The 22,327-nt window shown below is 39.6% G+C and overlaps 2 protein-coding genes across 5 annotated transcripts in view; one reads left to right on the top strand and one right to left on the bottom strand.

Moving 5' to 3' along the window:
- The first annotated feature begins 3,764 nt into the window (after window positions 1-3,764).
- On the top strand, window positions 3,765-8,273 carry adck2 (aarF domain containing kinase 2). Its single transcript, XM_026310401.1, has 8 exons — window positions 3,765-5,002; window positions 5,106-5,252; window positions 5,483-5,611; window positions 5,852-5,947; window positions 6,110-6,388; window positions 6,626-6,754; window positions 6,966-7,019; window positions 7,444-8,273. Exons 1-8 carry the CDS (start codon window positions 4,142-4,144, stop codon window positions 7,582-7,584), a joined length of 1,836 nt encoding a protein of 611 aa, XP_026166186.1. The 5' UTR covers window positions 3,765-4,141; the 3' UTR covers window positions 7,585-8,273.
- A 341-nt stretch (window positions 8,274-8,614) lies between these two features.
- The window catches only part of srpk2 (SRSF protein kinase 2), a 56,001-nt gene continuing 42,288 nt past the window's right edge, over window positions 8,615-22,327 (bottom strand). Inside the window, exons 8-16 of one of the 4 annotated variants that reach the window (XM_026311208.1) lie at window positions 21,512-21,677; window positions 20,226-20,251; window positions 18,901-19,222; window positions 16,610-17,497; window positions 15,734-15,834; window positions 15,075-15,182; window positions 14,884-14,953; window positions 12,975-13,067; window positions 8,615-10,637 (exon numbers count right to left, since the gene is read on the bottom strand). In XM_026311208.1, the coding sequence (XP_026166993.1) occupies window positions 10,453-10,637; window positions 12,975-13,067; window positions 14,884-14,953; window positions 15,075-15,182; window positions 15,734-15,834; window positions 16,610-17,497; window positions 18,901-19,222; window positions 20,226-20,251; window positions 21,512-21,677 (1,959 nt within the window). In that variant the 3' untranslated portion in view covers window positions 8,615-10,452. The other 3 variants (XM_026311207.1, XM_026311209.2, XM_026311211.1) reach the window with 3 other exon arrangements.

Consider the following 22,327-nt stretch of genomic DNA (forward strand, 5'->3'; position numbering starts at 1 on the left):
TGTCCCTTCCTCCCCTTTTCTCCCTTCTCTCTCTCCTCCCTCTCCATTTTCCATCACTTCCCACCCACCACCACCCCCCACCCCCTGTTGAACTGATCTGCAGCTGGCCGGGCGATTGGAGCCCTAGTTGCCTGGGAAACCAAGTGTCCTGCTCAAAAAAAGAAGCGGAATGGAGCAGGAAGGGGCAAAGCTGAGCACAACTGAACACATAAATAAAAGCCTCCTCTGGGAGCCAATTAAAGAAGCCTGAGGGCTGCTCTTCCTATCTCAATGAAGGGACAAGATGTTCATCTACTTTATCTCTTCTGGATATTGTTTACTGATTCACATGTGCCACTGAACAACAAAAACAAACTACTACTACAAGTAGTGCAAAGGTATAAGTGGTGCTCACTGAATGCTGTGTCTGGTGAGACTGAGTGTTCCCAGAAAGAAAGTGGTTTGGCAATGTTTGGGTTGATTACCACTGACCTCTTCTCAGTGAGAGAATAGAAACTGGGGAGTTGAGCTTACATTCAGGCCCAGGGCTGTTGTATAACTCAATGGTCCTGTGGAAAGAGCAGAAAGTGAGAAAGTGAGACAGCAGGAAACAAGGCTGGGCATGCATCATACTGATGTCAGTGTGATTAATAATTAACCTGTTCAACCACAGGGTCTTTGGTGTGTTCAGCACTATGAACATATTCTGTGCAAACAATGTTCAAAGCCGGAAATCTGCCTGACAGTATGTCAGTTTTTGGGTATCAAATGACAGACATCTAGAACTTAAATAATATCAAGTAATATTACATGTAAAATAATAAAATCTAATATAATTACAATTGCCATTAAAATACTACAAAGCGACCTATGTGTGAATTATATTCTGTTTCAGAAAGGATGTTTAAGCTCTATGGTAGTTTTTAAGCCCTATAGTTTAGGCATGCATCATGCATTGTTCAAGCTATATAAAGTATTTGTTAATGGCAGGTTGCATTAGATTTTACCGATTCTAAAGATGTTCATGATTGTGTTGCTATTATGAAATGGACAACAGTTGATGTTCACTTGGAACCTCTATAGTATGATATGCAGATGCACAAATACTGTACATATGATTAGGTGTCCAGGTATCCGTATGACTAAGTGTCTCTAATGTATATAAAAATATGTGAACAGAATTGAGGTGCATTCCTACTGTTGTTTCACTGAGCAGCCTTCATAAAGTACCTCACAACATCACCACTATCCTGCTGACCTCTGAGCCCAAACCCTGACTTCCCTTGTGAAATGCAAGAGAGATCTAAAAGCCCGGCTTTTCCATCAATAGCAGTGAGGGGAAAAGGGTAGGAGGTGGAGGCTAGTAACATCTGTTTGGTGTTTATCCCACCTTATTGTGTTGCTGACTCTTCTGTGAGGCCAACAGATGGGATCCTGGGAGCCCACTGTCCAGGGGACACACACCGTGACTGGGAACATGGCTAGGACAAATTCTCAGTCCTTGATGATGCATGTTAGGCTGTTCGCAAGTCCTCGGGTTTAAGCAGAGGAAATGACAGTGAAATCAAACCCAGGGTGTATTTTGTTCCCTGCCTTCTTCTTTCCATTATGGCTCAGAAACAAATTTGGCCAGCCTTACCAAAAGTGAAGAAAAATCATAAAGCAGCTTTTAAGTAATCTCTCAGGAACATTGTTCAGGAAAACACAGAGTATCCTAACAGGAAGCATGTTTTAATGCTACTTCCATTAATTCCCAGACCATGTACTGTAAACTCTTCTTTAACTTATATAAAAGTTCCTGGACTTTTACACTTGACATATGCCCCATATTTCTTTGTTGATGTTTTACTGTACTTGTTAGAGCTCAAAGCATTCCTAATTAATCAGTTTAGTCAATTAGATGGAAAAATAAAAAATCCCAAACATTGCTCAAGTTACAGACATAGCAAAAAAAAACTTAAGCTTTAGTTTGTGAGCAGTCTTCATTTGTATTTAATATAATTAAAGAAAACTTGATTCCATGTAAATGAGCCAGATAACAGCTTCTAGAGCTACACAATGTGTTAATTCATTAGTGGATTGATAGAAAAATGTTTTTAAAAAAATCAATTACTTTAATAATTCAATAATTGTTTTAGTCATTTTTAAAAGAGAAAGATACTAAAGTATTTGTAGCTTCTAACTTCTCAAATATAAGAAATGGGTGCTTTTCTTTGACACACACCTGAGTTGCTAACTGCAGCCCTACCACCTCGAATGTGAATATTTGTTAGTAAATAAATACATAAATAAATAAACTGAACAGTGAACTGCTTATTTAGGAAAATAAAAATGTGTAAAACAGTTGTGTTTGAACAAAACATTGTGGTAGGAGGCGAGGGGGGAACGAGCACCCAACATAATGCGTGAAATGTCTCCACCTGTGGGCCTTAACGTCTCTAAACAGTGTGCATGTATTCAGATCTACAGTAACCTCATGCAGTATGGCAGGAAAACAGTATTATCATGGTACAGGTTTGATATTTAATAATTAGAAAATGTTTGCACGTACCCTGAAGAAAATGACTCCGCGTGCTCCGTCAGTTGGCGACGTTAAATTAAGGAAGTGGTTCTCAAACAGCCCCTCAGCCTCCCTTTGGAGAAAGAAATCCCCCTCCCTGCCCCCAAGCTCCAACAAAATTGCAACAATAGGTCAAATCTAACTTTTATTGAAAGAAACATCAAAATTATAATCAGTATTTTCACTTTTCAGTCAATAATTTGTTGTGCAAATTAGAAATAATTTAAATTTTTGCCTCAACAATGTAAAATAAAAACTCGATTGCTTCCTAAGTCATTTACAAATACAAATATACAAATATGAAAAGTGGAATTATCTTGTTATAATCATAACAATAAAGTTACATATTTTCAAAAATAAAACTAAAGATAAAATAAAGATGAATATTCTAAAAGTATCAGTGGCTGCGATGAGCCCCTTATACATTGCACATATTTTTAGAACAATAAAGTGCAAACTGTACAAAACAAGAACAGGTAATGCAAATATGGAAATAAAGGTTCAAGTCACTGTGTGACTGTGTGGGTATTAGTGGCTGCAGTGAGCCTGTTGTTTATTGCACAAAACCCCAGTGGTTTACCGACGTGACCGGGGTGTAAGGTGTCTATGTGTCTCTTCAAAATATTAGTTTTCACACTGTCCGCTGCCAGACGTGTCGTCATATTTCCTCGTCTTGGATTGTGTGTGTGGTAGCGACTCATCCATCACATTGGCCGTCCTTGTGTTGTTAGTTTGTTTTTCTTTTCACCCCAGTGAGATATTTGTCGCTTGTCCAAACCTACACGTGTCTAGTCAGTTGAGGCCGATGAGAAATCACCATGGCGTTGGATTTGTTGTTGTACGTCCCTAAAATGAGTTCGGGTTGCTCCGACAACAAAACAATATTTCCGCCTGCTACATGTTGAAAGGAAAAAAACACCCAAGCGCGATTTCGTGCCCCCCTAGGGCCCGCACCCCACAGTTGAATTAAACCATTGAATTAAGCTAACGTTATCTTGAAAAAGTCAGTTGCTCCTATATTTTTGTACAGAAACTCCAACAAATGACTGATATATACATGGATAAGCTGAAACAACGTACGCAGTAACGGCCATCACTAGCGTCATTAGTATTAATCAATAAACAACTTTAAACGTTTGTAGTTTCTCTGGTCTTGTTTGTTTTTTTGTTTTTGGATGTGCGACTTTAATACGAAACCACGTGATTTGGTCATCGTGACGTCACACCCGGAGGTAAAGAAGGCTATCAATGAATGTTTTTTATCATGGAGCTATAGATTTCATGAATGTTCTGTTTTCAATTTATGATATTGTTGGCTTGTAAAGAAAACGTTATTCCCGTATAAAGGAAACTGCCGTGGCCGTGAGTTAAAGTAGTGGAATTAGCGTTAAAATATGACTGATATTGTTATAGCTGGTTTACTATAGCTTTAATCCATGTTAAGGGGGAATCCAAGCCATAAACTGTGGATGTTTACATGGACAACACTGAGTCTGGCGTCATCCTTCACTAATGACTCTGTAAGAACAAAACAGGCACACGTGAACCACGTGAACCAGTTCACCTCCTGGACTAAGCTAACAGTCGTTTACCCTGGTGACTATGTTGGGTTTTGGAGCAAGAACACTTCTCAGCCTGAGGTTCACCTTCCAGAGAGCAGGCTCATTTGCCAGAGTCAGATTTCCCTGGAACTCCAGGACCTACTTTGTAAGAAGAGAGAACATTTTAAAACAGATACCCAAGGTCACACTGCTGTGTTGGGGTGCAGTCAGTATATCATGCTCTGTAGCAAGATGCCAGGAAACAGTCCTTACATCGCAGACCACTGACAAAAAGTCTCTGGCCAGAGTCCAGGTGCACAAAGTTGTATTTCTTCTCCGCTTGAGCGTGCGTGCATTGGTACTACTCTTCAAATTTGGCCCCCTTCTTCTCCTCTACCCTTTGGCTCTGGTGTCTACCCGTTGGGCCTGTCACTGGCTGGATGCTCTGCTTTGGATGACTGAGACCTCGGGACCTACTTTCATCAAGCTGGGGCAGTGGGCCAGCACCAGACGGGACATCTTCTCTCCGGAGTTCTGTGAGCGCTTCTCCAGGCTCCATGTCAAGGTTCGACCTCACTCCTGGGCCCACACCAAGCAGTGTCTCCGTAGGGCCTTTGGGGAAAGCTGGAAGAGGGTTTTATTGTTTGACAGCAAAGAGCCGGTGGGTTCAGGATGTGTGGCCCAGGTTTACAGAGGCTGGGCCAGGGTGGACCAAGTGGAGGACCCATCCTTCCAGTCGCTGATAGATGAGATGGAGAAAGAAGACCTACTAGAAGCCTGGGAAATCCCTGGTTTTAGAGGAGTAGCTAGCTCCCTGTGGCAGCTGTGGAAGGGGAGTAAGGAAGAGGAGGGCTATGAGGAGAGGAGTCAGCAAGAGGAAAGCAGCACAGAGAAGGAGCGACTGATACCTGTGGCTATCAAGGTCAGTCTGACAATAGCAAGATATCCTGTTTCATCATAGAACATGCAGTACATTTGTTCACACATTGCAGCAAATGTGTATTTATTGTTTCTATTGCTTTAAGGTCATCCACCCAGGCGTCAGGAGGCAGGTGGAGATAGACTTGTTGTTGATGAAAGCAGGCAGTTGGCTCCTGCACTGTCTGCCTGGACTTAAGTGGCTCAGTCTATATGAGATCGTAGAGGAGTTTGAGAATCTCATGACCAAACAGGTGGGAATATTTACACCCAAATGTTTTCAAACGTTTGTGCTCATTTTACTATTAACTAACACATATTGATTATCCTTTTGTGATCAGTAATGACAACTCTAAATATATTTGCAAATCACAATGTAGCAATTACAGCATGTTACATTTGCATTTTGAAAATAAAAAACCTCATAAAAGAGGGGTGGAAGAGTCTAAATAATTTCACTGATCTAACTGAGCTTTTATTTCAGATTGATCTCCGTTTTGAGGCCAGGAACATTGAGCATTTCCGGAATAATTTCCGTGACGTGGAATATGTCAAGTTCCCAACTCCATTACGACCCTTTGTCACCAGGACCATTCTAGTTGAAACTTTTGAAGTGAGTACAGAAGTATTTAAAATTTACTGAAGACACTGACTGAATGACTGACTGACAGTTTACACTCCAAACAATAGAAGCAATTCACATTAATATCAAATCATTACTTCTATAACTATTGAACTATTAAACCTATTTAATAAGCTATGTGTCTATATTTAGTTTTGTCTGATTTAATTTTGTTTTATTCTCTTTAAATGAGGCCAATATTCTTCAATTCATATTTAACTCTTTTTTTAGGAGAGTGAGCCCATTTCTAACTTTCTGAGCTCTGAGATTTCTCAAGATGTCAAGCAGAGAATAGCCAAGATGGGTGTAGACACCCTGCTGAAAATGGTAAGATACATAATGCATTGGCTATCATTGATATTAATCATAACCATTACCACTATATCATACCTTTCTTTATTTGTTTATGAGACTGTTCTACATCTGTGGAAGTAACTGGAATTGTTCAAACATTGCCCGGTTCTCTCCATGTATCCATCTGCATGCCAGATTTTTGTGGACAACTTTGTCCACGGGGACCTTCATCCTGGGAACATCCTGGTCCAGTGTCAGGACCCTCTTCCTGGTTCCAGTGCCAGTACTGGTATCACAGGGGAGCCCCAGGGAAAGACCACCCTCACTGACTTGTGGGACACAGTGGTGGTTAGTGTCAGGCCAGACCCATGTCCTTTCCAGTTGGTGCTGCTGGACGCTGGAATCGTAGCCCAGCTCAGTGACCACGACCTTGCCAACTTAAAGGCAGTCTTCACAGCTGTGGTTCTGCGACAGGTAAAGACAGAAAGAGCACATACAGTAAATTGTGCTGTAGACAATACAAAGATTTTCCTTCTTATCGAAGACTGTTAATGATATTTAAATAATTATTTTCACACAAAATCAGCCTTACTCTCATTTCCGTGGAAAGAAACAAATCATATATATGGAATGAAATCTGTGGGTCAAAGAAACGGTCTGGCTTGGACTAACTGTGCCTTCCTTTGAAATTTCTTTCATAACTTTCATCAGGGTGAGCGAGTGGCAGAGTTGATTTTGCATCATGCTCGAGCTAATGAGTGCCAAGATGTGCCACATTTTAAGAAGGAGATGGCCCAGCTTGTGGACCATGCCGTCAGTAACACACTCTCTCTAGGAAAGGTAGTAATGCAGAGTTATTTTATAAACTACCGGTATAACACTGACACATTTCTCTTCTCCAGTAGCCAACTGCCAAATAATGATCTCTCCATTTTAAGTATTTGTCAACACATCATATTGACTTGTAAAGTGGTCATTGATTTTAGGTAATAACAGTCGCTGAATACTATTGATGTGCTTTTGTTTACTGGGATTTTGCTGTTTTTTTTAGATCCAAGTGGCTGACTTACTCTCCAGAGTCTTTGGTCTACTCATCAAACACAAGGTAGAAATACCAGCAGATTATCTTCATTATGGCCATCACACACTTTGGTTCTGCATGGTCTAAAAGTTCATAACAACTGCAATAGTTCTGACTGAGCTGATGGTCCTAATATGTTTTTCTCAAGTAAAAGCAGTTTCTGTGCAGTCAGCTACCCAGTCCCACGTTTTGCTTGTTACTATAAGCAACACTATTTGTCATAGAATCTAGTAAGTAATTACATGTGAAGATCCTCTAGGTCTCCTCTAGAAGGAGATCCTCTAGAAGGCCTCTAGGTTGTTTAATGGACGCCACATTTCTGTATCGGAGATGTTGTACCGGTACAAGCTGCCTGTCTTGTATAGTTATAACTACCAGCAGACTAAAGCAATGTGAAGAGCCATGATGCTTACTGTTTACTAATGTTATTACTGATTGTTTTTTGTAGGTGAAGTTGGAGAGTAATTTTGCCTCTGTTGTGTTTGCCATCATGGTGCTAGAGGGGCTGGGCAGGTCACTTGATCCAAACTTGGACATCCTGGATTTGGCCAAACCCCTTCTGCTAAAGAACTCTGCCTCACTGCTCTGACCCACAAATACACATAGGCAGCAGAAGCACAACAGATCAGACAAGCACTTTGAAGTGGACATACATTTAGACTAATTCCTGTTTTTCACAGTACATCCATAGATACACTTGCATGTGTACACTATGATGGTACACATGCATACAAGATTCCACTGTGGCTCACAGTCTCATTACTACATGCTGTAAATACCTCACTGAGTTCTACACTGGTGGGTATTTCCACCTTAATTACTGTTACTCTTCAATTTTATCATCTATTGACTGGCCAAAGTATGAACATTTTAGCCACATATCAATCTAAAAACACATCTAACATGGTTAGATCAATAAAAACGTACGCTTTGAGGTACTACTTGTTGTTTGAGTGCTAATGGTGCTAATGGCTGAGTCAGAAACATTGACTGAAAATCCCAAGTGGATACTCGATGGCATATTTTTACTTTTTGATGACTAATATTGATCTCAGGATGTCCTTTATCACTCTTTTATTATATCTTAGATAATGTTGTCCAGTGGACTGTATATGTTTTAGTGTGAATCACCATGTACTGTAACATTTGTTCTATATATTGACAATGTGAAGACTTACGATACGTTAAATGTACTCACAACTGACCAATTACATTAAGGTAGTGCAAACACATACATCAGATATGTATGTCAATAAAAGGGAATCTATGCTAATTGATCTTTTCTTTCCTTTGTTGCCTTTAATGACCATTTCTGGGTTTTCTAAACCTTTTAGTGATTCAACTTCAAAGCTGAGAATTCACTCCATCAAGGGCACAGGATCCAATAACTTATAATTTTATTAAATCTGTCAATGAAAAACACAGACAAGAAATGCGATTCTGTCATCAGGAAGAACAGTCAGCATGGCTGAAAGTGAGATCAGGAGGTTGTGGTGCAAAAAAAAAAACATACGCATACCCTTTATTGCAAAACTGTTGATTTTTTTTTTTTTCTTCATCACCATCAAGAGTTGAGACAGAGCAGCACTGTTCAAGTAAGGAGGGAGGGGAGAGGTGACAACTGTGTAAAAAATATTTTAATAATTATAATTAATAATAATGACAAGAAATAAAACATTTCTAATAGACAAACACAATCACCTCAGTATAAGACAAGATTCTGTCACTGTCACAACAACCAGAGAAAAGTTGTTTTCTTTTTTTTTTAATGAATTAAATAGTTTTTAAAAATATCTCACCATTTACTTATACTCATCTTTTTTCATTTATTGCGAAAAATAGGCAACTGGACTAATTGTGATGCGAGCTTTTGTTTGTGTCTGTGTTCGTGTGTGACAAAGAGATATAGTGGAGAGATACAGTGGAACGTTTTGGACCATTGGCACGAGAGCAGCAGCAGTGTGTGGCGATGCAATACTCTCATTCAGCCACTGAGTGGCACAGTTAAGTCTGAACATTACTCCAGGGCCAGAGCTATGGTGGCCCATCTCTCCCACTGTTTCAAAGGAAGTCGTGTTCTGCCAACACCAGCCTCTGGTTTTTGGAATGATGCTTGTGTGTTGAAACTTTGTCCAAGGTCGCTTATCGGCATTGCCAGATCTCAGTTCTATGTACAAAGATTTCAAATCCCTGAAGGACATCTACAAAGACAAGTGCAACCTCCTTTGACCATCCCCTTTCTGGAGAAGCTCAGGGAACAAAATGTCCCTCTACTGGGGAAAAAGAGGGGAATAGTACCAATCATTTCACGTAAACGTGCCACAGCAGGACTCAACAGAACTGTTCGTCTGGAATAATTTAGGAATGTCAAAAGCTGAAGGAGAAGGGCTTGTAACATACAGACCTTCCTCAGAGGGGGCACCAAAAAATCCCAATGCAATTCTTTCTAACTGAATGTCCAAGAGATGTGATGAAACAGGAAAAAGAAAGTGAAATGCACAAAGGAAGTAATTCATCCATGGTCCATTGGTCATATTCGTTCATGCTGATCCATCAGTCTCTCCATGCATTTTAAAAATAGTCTTTAATGACCTAGCTGTCCTCCTCCATATTAAACTGACATTGTTTGCAAAGTTTTTTCCTTTTTTTGTTTTTGTTTTTTTCTTGCTCATCCTGCACTTTTTCCGTCTCTGTCACAATGGAAGCAGTCCGTGTGGTGGTGCCCCCTGGAGGACAGGCTGCCCTCCAGTTCTCAGTGATGCCCCCCTAGCTGGAGCATGCAGCTCATTTAGGAGGGAAGGAAATGGGGGACCAAACAGGTAGACAGAGGACTGGATTCTTGAAGGAAATCAGGGTGTAAACTTTTAGTCCAATGTGGGTTCCACATTCAGGCTGAGGGAGAGAAGGCAGGGCTATGTAGGCAGATCTTGAGCGCAGGCACATACGTTCGTTCTCACATACAATAACGCACACACACGTCTGTCTTTGAGGCCCTTGCTGTGTAAAGGTCATGACAGATGATGCAGAGCTCCAGCCTTTGGGGCTTCTTATTGACTTTTCTTTCACATCATTGAAAAGATCAGCCACTGTATCCAAACAAATTAAACTGAGAATTTGGAGGTGACAGGCAGATAGATACAAGGGACTGGCTGACATCTTGACGGCAGAAGTGAAGAAGAAACCACATCTTATTCAGGCAGAGTCTGACTTCTCCCGTTTACGGTGAGAACAGCATCCATCCTCTAATGATCCAATTCTATTTATGAGATGTTCAGGATGACACAGCTACTATGTCACGTTATCTCCATAAGTTTGTTTTTACATTCCTTTTGGGAAAACATGGCGGGAGCTGTGTAGGAGGTAAGCCTAGTCTGATAAGCATGTAAGGGTGCATGTCTGGGAAATAAGTCTTTGTTGGGGGAACAAGGGGAGGAGGATGTCTGATCAGAGTTTGTGGCTACGAGTTGAGCCAGGGGTGGTTCAGGCATTCACCGGCTGAAGCCCTCTTCTCAGGCACCATCTCCAGCATGGGCAGAAGGAAATCAGTGAAGTGGCCAGCGTCTTCATGCAACCAGCCGTACTTCTCCACCAGCACATCAAACAGGGACCACGGCTTCAGCTTAGTGATGTGCCGCAGCTCACCTGCAGGGGGCAATAGGGAGCAGAGTCAATGAGGGCAACAAAGGGTGTGGGGAGAAAATAGTGGGGAAGTTTAAAGGGCTGATTCACACAAAGTACAAGAAGCATATTTTCTTACTCAAAGGATAGCGTACTGATGTGGACTTTTCTTGTCAACAAATCCCCAAGAAAAGACCAAAATCAGTAATGAACTGACCCTACAATGAAGCTCCATTATACAAATACTTGTAAAAACACATCAGTTAGCCAAACTGTTGCACAGGCGACATCTTATTTCATTACAATAACTGGGTACAGTCATTTATTTTGAGAACATTCCACATAGACTCGTTGCTGCTGTAATTATTAACAATAGCACAAACAATAGAAGCTGGAGTGATCATCGGTTGCACAAAAATAATTTAGGTTTCAGTTAAACAAAAGACAACGTATTTGTGAGATTTTTTTTTTTTTTTTTTACATATTTTTAAACTTACATACTGCTGGTTTTCAGTGTTTCGTGGCATTTGTTGGCAGTAAGAAAAAATATAAAATAACAGCTTTATACATTAAATCTAAATCAACAGTGATGATTAGAATTGAAACTTTTCTTCCCACAGTACTGTAAAAACTACATAAAATTACAAATCACAGGAGCAACATGATTTTCTCAAAACACAAAAGTGACTGTGGTAAAACTTGTGCTTATTAAAAACAAAACCATTCACTTTCACTTTGTTAGAGCAGGTTCCAACCAATCACTACAGGAGCTGATTTCCCTGATTAGTTCATGTCTTTATGCTGTGCTAATCAGTGGGGTGCTGTACCCATGGAGTGAAACCCTGCAGTCTTGGTTGAAAACCACTGAAGCACAGACAGAAAGATGCAGAAGGGGCAAGGTAATGGAAATAGAGAAGGAGAAGAAGGTGTTCATTATTAAAGAGAGGGCAAAAATGATTTGCTGTGAGCATTGACAGAGAAGAAAAAAGTATGAGAGAAAGATTAATGATTGGACCAAGACTGAAAATCCAGTTTAAACCATGGCTGCAATGGTCACCTTTCCTTTCTATGCAATAATTTTAGAGGGAAATTTGGGGGTAATTAAAGACTTTTCAAGGCTTCTCTTGTACTGCAAAGTAACATCATTGAAATGTAATTTCTGACAGCAACATAAAGTTTTATGGCTGTTTTTTCTTCATCAACAGAAACTACTGCCTGTTTCTAATCTTTCAGTTTGCATTTTTATGAAAGTCAAACCAGTGTATCTACTTTCCCCTGAGGTCAATAAAAATCAGTATATGGAGGAAACAAGGCAACAAGTCCACTTGATTGCATTGCACAGCTGCAGGCAACATGGCAGACAGGAGAAGCCCAGAGAGACAGAGCAAGAAAGTCAAAGCAGATTAACAGAGCGCCAAGAGATAAAAGGAACATTGAGACATCAAGTGCAAGCTCCGACCTCAGATAGAGACAACATCAAAGCCAGAATATTCAGGTCTCATGACACATTATGAAGAATACATGAGCAGAAAGGGAAGGAGATCGAGAGAAAGAAAAAAGAGAATAAACAAGAAAGTATAAGGGTTATCAGCTGTATCAAATATCAAATATTTACCGTATACACTTACCAGGCTCAAAGATGAGAACCAGTGAGGTGTATCACAGGATGAAGCCTTACTGTTCAGTTCCTGAACTAGAACTATGACTTCCCTGTCACTGTTACTTCTGCCAGTGTTATTGTCAGAATAGATCAACAGAATAAATCTTCTCTTTTGAAGTGTTTTCCTTTGCTCACCAAAAAATTAACAACATTCAATCTGAGGCTTCTAGTTCTACTACAAGTGGGTTTGTTCAAGTCTATATTAAGATAACACATTACAACTAATTATTTCTACTGTATTAAATTAAAGTGAACATTCTGCTGTATTTCAGTGCTAGATGATTAAAACAATTACAACAATGTTGATTTAGTAGGAATGGCCAATTCATTTGAAAGCAACATTACAATATTTTTCAGATGCTTATCCCAGTATGTAACAACATACAATTACATTTATCAAAGTAGTGAACTGGCTTATGCATAAAATCTCCAGCTATATGAGTTTAGGTCAGTGTTTTCTGAAATACCTTTTTATGACAATACAGAAATACCACCCAGCCCTATAACTTACAATTTATAATTGACTTTTGCTGTGACTGACAACTTCAAACTATCTGAACCTGCCCTTTGCAGAATACTGCTTGCAAATTTTATTGCACACTAACCGTGACTATTATGAAGATGCCCATATACTACAGCTGTTCCAACAGGGGTAGGACCTGTGTCACACCTAACCAACCACTAACCACAGTGTCGTTTACCTTTCTTGGAGAAAAACTCGCGGCTGTACTTCCCGGCAGCGACCACTTTGCGTGGGACCTTCCCAAGGAGCTCCATGATCAGAGCGATGTGGTCTGCCCACCACCACATATATCACAGAGGGAACAAGCACTGTTCAGCATTACAGCATGCACACACACATCAACACGACAGGCTGTACAGGACTGAAACACACTGCTGCCTCAGGGTCCTGCATGGACACAGACTATGGATTAGTGCAACATCTCCTAGTGTGAGGATTTTATAAAATTGTTCTCACTGTTTTCAGCCACAATTTAATTTTATTCATTAGTTTTTTTTAACCAAACTGAAATCATCAAATATTAATGGTGTCCCAACTGTCTATTAAGTGTCCATTTTTGCCCATTTTAGACATTTGTGTGTCTTAGTCCCACCAGCTCTCTGGCAGAGCTACCTCGTCTGTTGAAGAACTCCCGGGAATATTTTCCAGAGAGTGCAAAGTGCCTCGGAATACAGCCCAGCAGCTCTATGATGTGGGCTATGTGGTCTAGGGAGGAAAGAGGGAGGTGGGATGGCAGGACAAGAAGAGGAAAGAAAAAGAAGGATGCCAGAAAAGAGAGGCACACAAAGAAAAGACAGGGAAAGAAAGATAAAGACAAGGAAAAGGAGAATAAATTTAAAGAGGAGAGATTAAATTAAAGTGTAAGGAAAATGTAAAACAAAGGTGGATTGTGGGTAGGAAACAGGGAGGGGATGTGATAGAGGAAGATGGTAGAGAAAAGAGGGGAAAGAAAAAACGAGAGTCACAGACAGTAAAGGAGAAAACCTTGGTTAGTGAGCTGTGCCTCCACAGAAAATGTGATGAAATGTCCACCCTTGGCCTGGATGGCAGAAAATCCAGTGAATCAGGATGTCATGTCAAAACTGATACTGGGTTAGTGTCTGTGCTAAACATGCTAAATGAGTTAATTGTTTGTTACATACAATGAGTGAGAAATATTAACACAATGAGCTGACTGACATTTAAGATCTGTTGCACTGATGTGATTCAGGACTGAGGTGAAGATGAGGGATTGGAAATGTGTTGTATTTTGACAGAATTAGGGTTAATGGAGTTCACATACAAATACGGTGATTATAATGCTTTAGCAATAGGAGCAGAATATAGATACACATATACTCTCAGGATAATGGCTAATGCTTCTCTTAAACTTAAGTTACTAATATTATTTTTACAGTACAGTTTTTGGAAATTGATCGGTTTTGGACCATAAAGAGTTATCTGTGTATCTATAACATTTAAACAGTTCAGGTTTAGGGTGAACATGAGTGGAGGCAAAGCAGCAGAATTAAAGGACAGGATTTACAGTTGACAGTGGATAGTGGGATTCTGGGGAGAGGACTGGCTAGTTTTATCTATCAATCGTCTCACTTTTTGACACTTGCAAGTCAACGAATACATGGTTAAAAATATGTGACATTCTAAACACTTCATTTAATTTGCAAAATGACATACTGGTCTCTAAACATGATGCAGCAAAAAACTACTTGCTCAAAATAATAATTATTATGTTTTTCATTTTTCTCAATTCCCCATTAGCTTCCACAAAATGGTGAATCATATTATTGGTACCAACAAAGAAAAATTTAAAAACTTATCAATTTTTACAATAAAATACATTCAATCTATTAAGAATTTAAATTTTATTTATAAAAGATTTAAGACAGTTTGCTTTTGCATTTGTATTATTGTGTTATACTATAATATATTGTAAGTTAAAGCCTAGAATAAAGATCAGCCTATAGTGCTGAGATACAATATTCATCCACAAATACCCAGTGGAAAACTTTCCAGTTACAAGGTTCTTTAGTTTCTATATTTGGAAACTTAATTTTGTGTGTATATGTCATTAAGATTAAAATACTCACCCTCATCACGAGAGTAGTCCTCTCCAGAGTGGGGCTCAAACAGGTAATCTCCAGTAGCCAGTTCAAATGCCTGTAACAGAAAGCCAAGTATTCAAGTCTCTGCTGAAAATGTGTTTCAAAATGATTTGTATATATAAATATGTAATGTACTAATGACTACTAATGTATATACAGCATGTATGTGTCCTCACCATGCAGGCAGTGCTCCAGATGTCTGCCGGAGTGCTGTAACCAGCTCCTATCAGGACTTCAATGGAACGATACTGTCTCGTCTGGATGTCCTCTGTAAAGTGCTTGTGCTGTGGAAAGCAGAGGGGAGCTCACATTAAGTTTGGATATTTGTTTCTGTACAAATATACAAGTAAAGGTCAAGAAACCAAATTCCCTGTGTCTAATAATGTTTTGTCTAGTTAAATCCCATTTATCATCAGCCTTTGAAAATGTAAGCTAGTGCAAAATGATGCTACATTGTGTTGTTACTCTCTGCTTTTCTTCTCTTCCCCATCCTCTTTCTTACTTTCCCCTTAAAATATCTGGAAACTGTGAGAGCCACAGCAACCAAACCTTCCATGTATCTCATTTTCAATCTCAACTTCATCTTCTAGAACCTCTGACACAAAACATAGCTTTATTCAGATGAAGAGATTTATACAAAGTATGCAAAACCAAGACCTACAAAGTACTACAACCATTTTCCCAACTGGATTTAGTGAAGTTTCAATGTTTATGAAAAAACGACTACATTGAACCAGTGACATACTGATACTTCATGTACTTGTCTTTATAAAGTGAATGGAGAATTGTAAAAATACGTGTATTTTAAATCATCCATATTATATTTGTGTCTTACCACCCAGCAGGCATTTCCAAGATCTGCAATTTTGACTCGAATAGACTCTGCGTTGCGCGGGTCTAATGGGTTGATCAGGAGATCTGCAGCTCTGGCCCTGACTGGGAAGCAGCAAAGTAGGAGAGGACAAGAGGCACACAAGTAGATATAAGACAAACAGACACACTCCAAAGTATTAACAGACTTCAGCTTCTTCAACAAGGAATCCAAACAAGAGAAATCCAGTCTTGTCTACAGGTATGACAACATAAATTTAGAGTGTTAGCTAAAATATTAACTGAGTTGGCAAAACTACTTAAACTTAATGTACAACTCCCCGACAATGTCGTGTTTGCACTATCTTTGTTAAAAATCTTCTTAGGCTTTGGAGATATAATCCTTGAAGTGACCCCAGAGTTAGAAAGTTCAAGTCCAAGGTAATGATAATAAAATGAACTCTGTAGGAGGATGATTAATGGCAGTCGTAAGTCAGTAATAACACATCGGACACTAAAACATAATAATGAGCAACTAGATTATCTTAAAAGCCAGCTCTAATGTGTAAAATCATAAAATCTAACTGAACAGTAATGACTTGTTGCCTTAAACAAGGTCCAAATGAATTTTTTTAAAAATAAGACTATACATATAATCCATGTTAAATAATTCAAACTTTATTAAAATATATGAAATTTTAATATTATTTTAGTTAGTCTCATTTCTATATAAAATAAAAATAAAAGTGAAATCAAGTGTTATATAGGAAAATTCCATTACTGAATAAAAAAAAAAAAAAAAGTGATTTGTAAAAATAAAAATGTAGCAGCTAAAACAACTGCAAATAAAAGCAAATACATTAAACACTGAAGTAGCAGATGCTAATTGATCAGGTCTAACCTTTGGGTGTGTCACCCGTGCTCGAGGACGACACAGTGCGACTGCGGTCGGCGGTGGGACTGTTGGGTGATGGTTCTGCTCCGATGTCGGCCGTCCCAACAGAAATGGGGTCTCCTGGCTCGGGATCCAGGGGCAAGTCAGGGAAGAGGGGCATCATGCTCAGATGGCGCTCACTGGAGCCGTTGATCAGCCCCGGTTCGCCCAGCTCGCCATTATACATCTCATAACCAGAGCTCAGAGAGTTGTCTCTGTCCGTGTAGCTGAGCTCGGACTCCACCAGGGGGCAGAGGAGAGGCTCGGGGGTGGGTGAGGGGGGTGGAGGAGTGCCAGGGTTTGGTTTCAGTCCTTCAGATCCCAACAAAACATGACCGTTGGTTTTAGCTGAATTGGTTTTGTTTGTGTGGGGTTTGATGGGAGAGGTGCTGTCTGTGAGAAGATCAGCAGTTGTGTCATCATCGTCATCTTCCTCCTCATCCTCCTCCTCGTCCTCCTCATCATCCCCCTCCTGCTCCTTTGGTTCCTCTTCTTCCACCACTTCCTCTTCCTCTTTTTTGCTCTCACTCTTTGGCTCCTCAGGCTCATTCTCTTCTCTTCCAGTCTCTTTCTCCTCCTCATTATCTTCATCCTCCACCTCTTCCTCCTCCTCCTCCTCCTCTACCTTCTTCTTCACCTCCACTTCCTCATTCTCATCCTCTGCCCCTTTCAATTCCCCCTCCTCTTCCACTACCTCTGCTTGTGTTGGATTGCCATTACCTTCCTCTGACGTGGGGGGAATAGGGGCATCTTTTTCAGCAATAGGCGTGGGCTCTTCGTCTTCCTCTACCTCCTGATCAGGGTCATCATCAGTGATGTGTAGTGCCTCGCTCTGCTCCTGTGGAGATGATGCGCCTAAGATGGACAGAGGAGAGGACAAAGACTTAAGGAAGAAAGTGGGTGGGAAGGAGATACAGTATATGCACATTCAAAGACACTGTAGGCAGATAGGAAAAGAGAGGAGAATAAAGACTGAAGAGGAGAGAGAATGAAAGAGACAGAAGGTGGAGGAGGAAAACAGAAACAGTGATGTTTTTCTTTTTGTGTGTGAATCAGTCGAGCCCCAATATTTCATGGGTCTAGTGTGGGCTGAGTTGTTGGAGCTGATCCACCTTCTTTTCATTCACAGACAGACTGCACAAACCTGCACACACATCTTGATACACGAAGCCACTGCTGTGGTTTAGAAATGTCAAGTTTCAGAGCACAGTATAAATTTACAGATTAACCAAAATATATTGTTCACTTTTCCTTCACTATGTATTTTACAACCAACATCCTATGAGGAAGTGATCAGATCGAGCCAGTGTATAAGATTTGTACTGTACATCACAGTGTAACTAAACTAAACTAAACACATGGCTGAGCATAGAATATAGTATATGAAATAAAATTAACAAGCTAGTGATAATGAATGCAAAGCCGAATACACACAAATTCCTACATAGTCAAAGTCAGTCAAGCCAAAGATGAACCAGGATGGGCTTTCTGTAATGACTGAACTGAAGCTCTCTACACAAAGTTTATTAACCTTACCCTGATAATTAAACTAAAGTGCCAATTTGTCGCACTTAAAATGAGTCAAAGTGGCAAACAGGCTTAGACTAGTTCTGCTTCTAAAACCAGAGTGTGACAAGGTAATGTAGGAAAAAATCAAATAAATAAATAAAACAAATGTGACAGGAAATATCAAAACATCAGTTTGTTCTGACTGAATACTGACTACACAAATATTAAACAAATCCACATGCCTTAATTAAAAATTTTGTTTAAACAGTTTGTTTAAACATGCCGAATATGCCAAGTTCCCTCTTGGTGAATATGTATAAAGTAGTGGCCTGAAATTTTAGAAGACATTTTGCAGCACAACCATATTGAATTACATTTGATCTGAGTCATTTTAATGATCCTTTGGGGGGGTGGGAACCCATAAAGTGCCAAGATAAATTTGAGAGGTCATCAAATAACTGAAGTAATAGTAAAACAGTCATACAAAGTTGTATTTTATTTCTTTCCTTGTGGATTAGTGCATCATTTTTCAAGCTGAGGCTGAATTATCATTTTATTTGCACTTCATTATGTATTTGAATTCAGGAAAATTATGTATATCTGAGTTTTACTTCTTCAGGCTTCATGGTAATGCCATGACGTTAAATCTGGGGGCAGTATTGTAAGCGGTCCTAACCCTCAGTGGTTGGAAAAATGCCTAACTAGTCTGAACCACATCACTGCACCTGAGGAAAGCTCACATCACTCACCAGTATGATTAGTCAACCTGATGGGCTTCTCCCTCTCTCCCCCGTCCTCCTCTTCATCTTCCCCGTCCTCCTCCTCGTCATCATCCTCATCACTGTCTCCCAGAGCCATGCTGGGGCCCAGTGATGCTGGTGGTGGCTGCAGTGGTGATGGCAGGTTCTGCTCGATCACTCCTTTCTCTCCCCCTTCTCTGGCTCTCTCCTCCCTCCTCTCGGCCTCTCTCTCCAGGGCTTCGATCTCCAGCATCCGCCTCTCCAGCAGCTCTGCCTGTCGCTTCTGTTTCTTCTTCAGCTTCTTCTTTTTGTTCTTGGAGATTTTCCCAACCTAGGAGGAAAAAAGATAGAAGAGCAGGAGAGAGAGAGAGAGTCACAGGGGAGGCAAAAAACAAGCATAAATACGAGGCATTTAAGGAAAGCAATTTTAAATTGTGTCATACGTAAATGGTGGATTATGATTTATATGTAATATCCACTAACACGTCCTCTGTATGTAGATAATACATATTATTACATTTAGCGTTTCCTGCTATTCAATGAAAACCATGTAACAAAATTTGGTGAGTTTGAATTTTTAAGGTAAATTGAAGGATGAAGTGTTAGTCTTAGAAACTTGAGCTGTGGGGCTATTTGGTCGTGTTGCAAACTACTGTCAATCAAATTTGATCAAACCACAGCCACACAGTCCTGATGGCACAGATTAGCTGGGATGGAAATGATAAACTCTTGATAAACATAACAAGGGACTCTATGTTTGATCATAAATATTTAATGTTGAAAAGCACTACTTTCAATTTGAAACAAAGTTTTCTAGGGTTTAAAGTTAAAATAAACCATGAGAAAGCTGCCAGATAATATGAAAATGCACTGTCACAAAATTTCTTCTCTCTCCTTAATTTATAAAAACCTGACTTTTGGAAATCCATGTTTTCATAGGACAACAGTTTATGTTGATTTTCATTAAATTTCTCTAATGTTACTGCATGTAATACACCAGTACTCATTTGTACTAATTAGTACTAATTCCTGCAATTCAATTTATTGAAGATTCATTAAACAAAGTGAGCATCTATCCTGCCTACAGTGATTGGAAAACTGACAAAAACAATTCAAAAAAATACTAATAAGACCAAAAGCCATGGTTTCAATTCTTTTTAATAGTGCAGTGCACTCAGTACCTAACCTGTCTCTAGTAGTTGTGACAATCAAATCGAATAATATGAAATGCCCTACATTTTCACATTTGTGTTTCTATGTTTGTGTGGTGTTTGTGTTTGTGTGTGTGTGTGTGTGCATTCGTCTCATTTCATACTCACATCTGTTGTACTCACCGGTTTGAGCTGGGGGGCTGTGCTAACTGACAGACAGAAAGAAAAACAACACCAATCAGAGGCTTCAAAGTTTCACTAACATCAATCCGTCACACAACTGAGGTCAAACAAGGTTCAACATTCTGCTCCTCTGGAAATAAATCAATAGGGTATTGTGCGTTATATATGCGCTCCTATGCTCTAAGCTCTCTACAGACTTGATACATACAGAATCTGTAGGTGAGGTGAAAAAAAATAGCAAAGAAATAAAGAGAACAATCTTTCACACTCCCACTGCCTTATTCATTTGTCCTAGATCCATAATACTAATGTTTTATTCTTCTTAAGCCGGAGAATGCAGCATATTTTCTAATTTAAAAATATCACCAACTTTCCTTTTTAACATATAGAGTCTCTTCCGCATGACCACAGATGAAGCTATGTGAATATACATTCATTTTAAAATTGACCAACTGATTTTAGTGCCATCTACTCGAGCCTGCCAAGTTATAACTTCAGCAAATAAAGTAATGCAAACTGCATTTTTTGTTCACTGAAAATATTATTAAATATACATTTAGAACACAATCTAATATGTTTACATTTTGTTCTATGTAGCTTCAGTTTTCTCTGATATTTATTCTGAACCTAAACAATAAAACGCCATTTATTTTCTCTCTTTCACAGACACATTTGGTTACAGAGCTCTTCTCTTTTAACAGTTGATGGTTTTCTGCCTGACTTTAATTGCTTAGAAATGTAAGCAGTATAATTGCTAACCCTAAGGCCCCAAAAGACTCCAATGGCTGATGCAAGCAACTGACAGCTTATGTGGGGAATTCTCCGAGGGGACAGGGTCCGTGTTGAGTTTGTCAAGACTGTATTTTAAGAACCTGACTTTTTTTTTTTTGAACTTGCCAACAGGAGATAAAAAAGCAAAAAATATCTGTACATACAAAACGCAGGCAGCCAAGGAGGCACAAAAGTCCTCTCTGTGAATTCAAGCATATCATTCAGCATGTTAGTCATTCAGTGCTAATGTGAAGCATCTCCCCTGCTTTGTTGGATTAGACCCTTTTGCACTCCTGACCCTCATCCATAAATTGCAAAATAAAGAAAAAGTTCAAAACTCTGTCCAGTCTTTATGCTACGGCAAGTGAACTGGCAACCTTATGTTTACTGTATAAGCAAGAGAATCAAATCAATTCTTCTATCTAATGTTCAGCAAGAAGAAATAAGCCTACTTTCCTGAAGTTTAAGGTTTAATCCTATGTGATATATTAAAATAAGTGTTTGTGTGTCCTTACCTGCTGATCCGGATGGTGGGGGTGCTCCAGCTTTCTGCCATTCCGTTGCTTCCATGGCCATGCGCCTCACAAATGCATCGTCTACACACATCAGGATGTTCTCGGGCTTTATGTCTGTGTGGATGATTTTACATTTTGTGTGGAGGTAGTCCAGACCCTGCAAGACCTACAAACACATTTGTGCAAACAAACACACATTTTTTTAACTGAAGAACATTCTGATACTTCTTTAGCCGTGTACTACTCAAAAAAAGCAGACACAACCTCTTTCCCCATTCAAATTGCTCCCTCTGTCTCTCTTCCTTTCATTCCTTCTCTTTTTCTCAGAGCCAAATTAGCCATTGATCTAATGCTTGTCATTCTCTGGGGACAGAGAGAAGAAGCTGTTGATGTTTTTGTTGCACAGTTTCTTTCATTTGCTTCTGTCCAGCGGCTCTGAGATTGAAGCAAATAACGGTCTCATAAAATTTCTGCTTGGCTTTAGACATACAAGAGGCTGGCAGCGGTTGAACAACTTCACATGCTCATCAGGTGGCTGAGTGGAAAATGCCTGAAAGTCTGGTATCTTAGAAAGACAGTGATGCTGCTGAAGTATGAAGTTCACAATACCCTGTATTGTATTAGATAAGCTAAGCACTGGGTGCACTGTACTATGCTCTCCTCTCAAGTCTGTTCCTTACTCTTATAGACACAGTCTTTCACAAACCATCTCTAAGAAGCAACGTTTGAATGTTGAAGCAATGACAATGGCACACTGCCAATCTGTAGATCACGGTGGATGCTGAGGACCATTCAAGCTATTATTGTGTTTTATTT

Source organism: Mastacembelus armatus, chromosome 6 (genome assembly GCF_900324485.2).
Source record: "Mastacembelus armatus chromosome 6, fMasArm1.2, whole genome shotgun sequence".
Lineage (NCBI taxonomy): Eukaryota > Metazoa > Chordata > Actinopteri > Synbranchiformes > Mastacembelidae > Mastacembelus > Mastacembelus armatus.

Excerpts from the sequence above, each read along its gene's own strand:
- adck2 (XM_026310401.1), top strand. The coding sequence starts at position 4,142 with ATGTTGGGTTTTGGAGCAAGAACACTTCTCAGCCTGAGGTTCACCTTC. Across the intron at positions 5,253-5,482 it reads AGAATCTCATGACCAAACAG|ATTGATCTCCGTTTTGAGGC; the intron begins GTGGGAATATTT and ends CTTTTATTTCAG. Across the intron at positions 5,948-6,109 it reads TAGACACCCTGCTGAAAATG|ATTTTTGTGGACAACTTTGT; the intron begins GTAAGATACATA and ends TCTGCATGCCAG.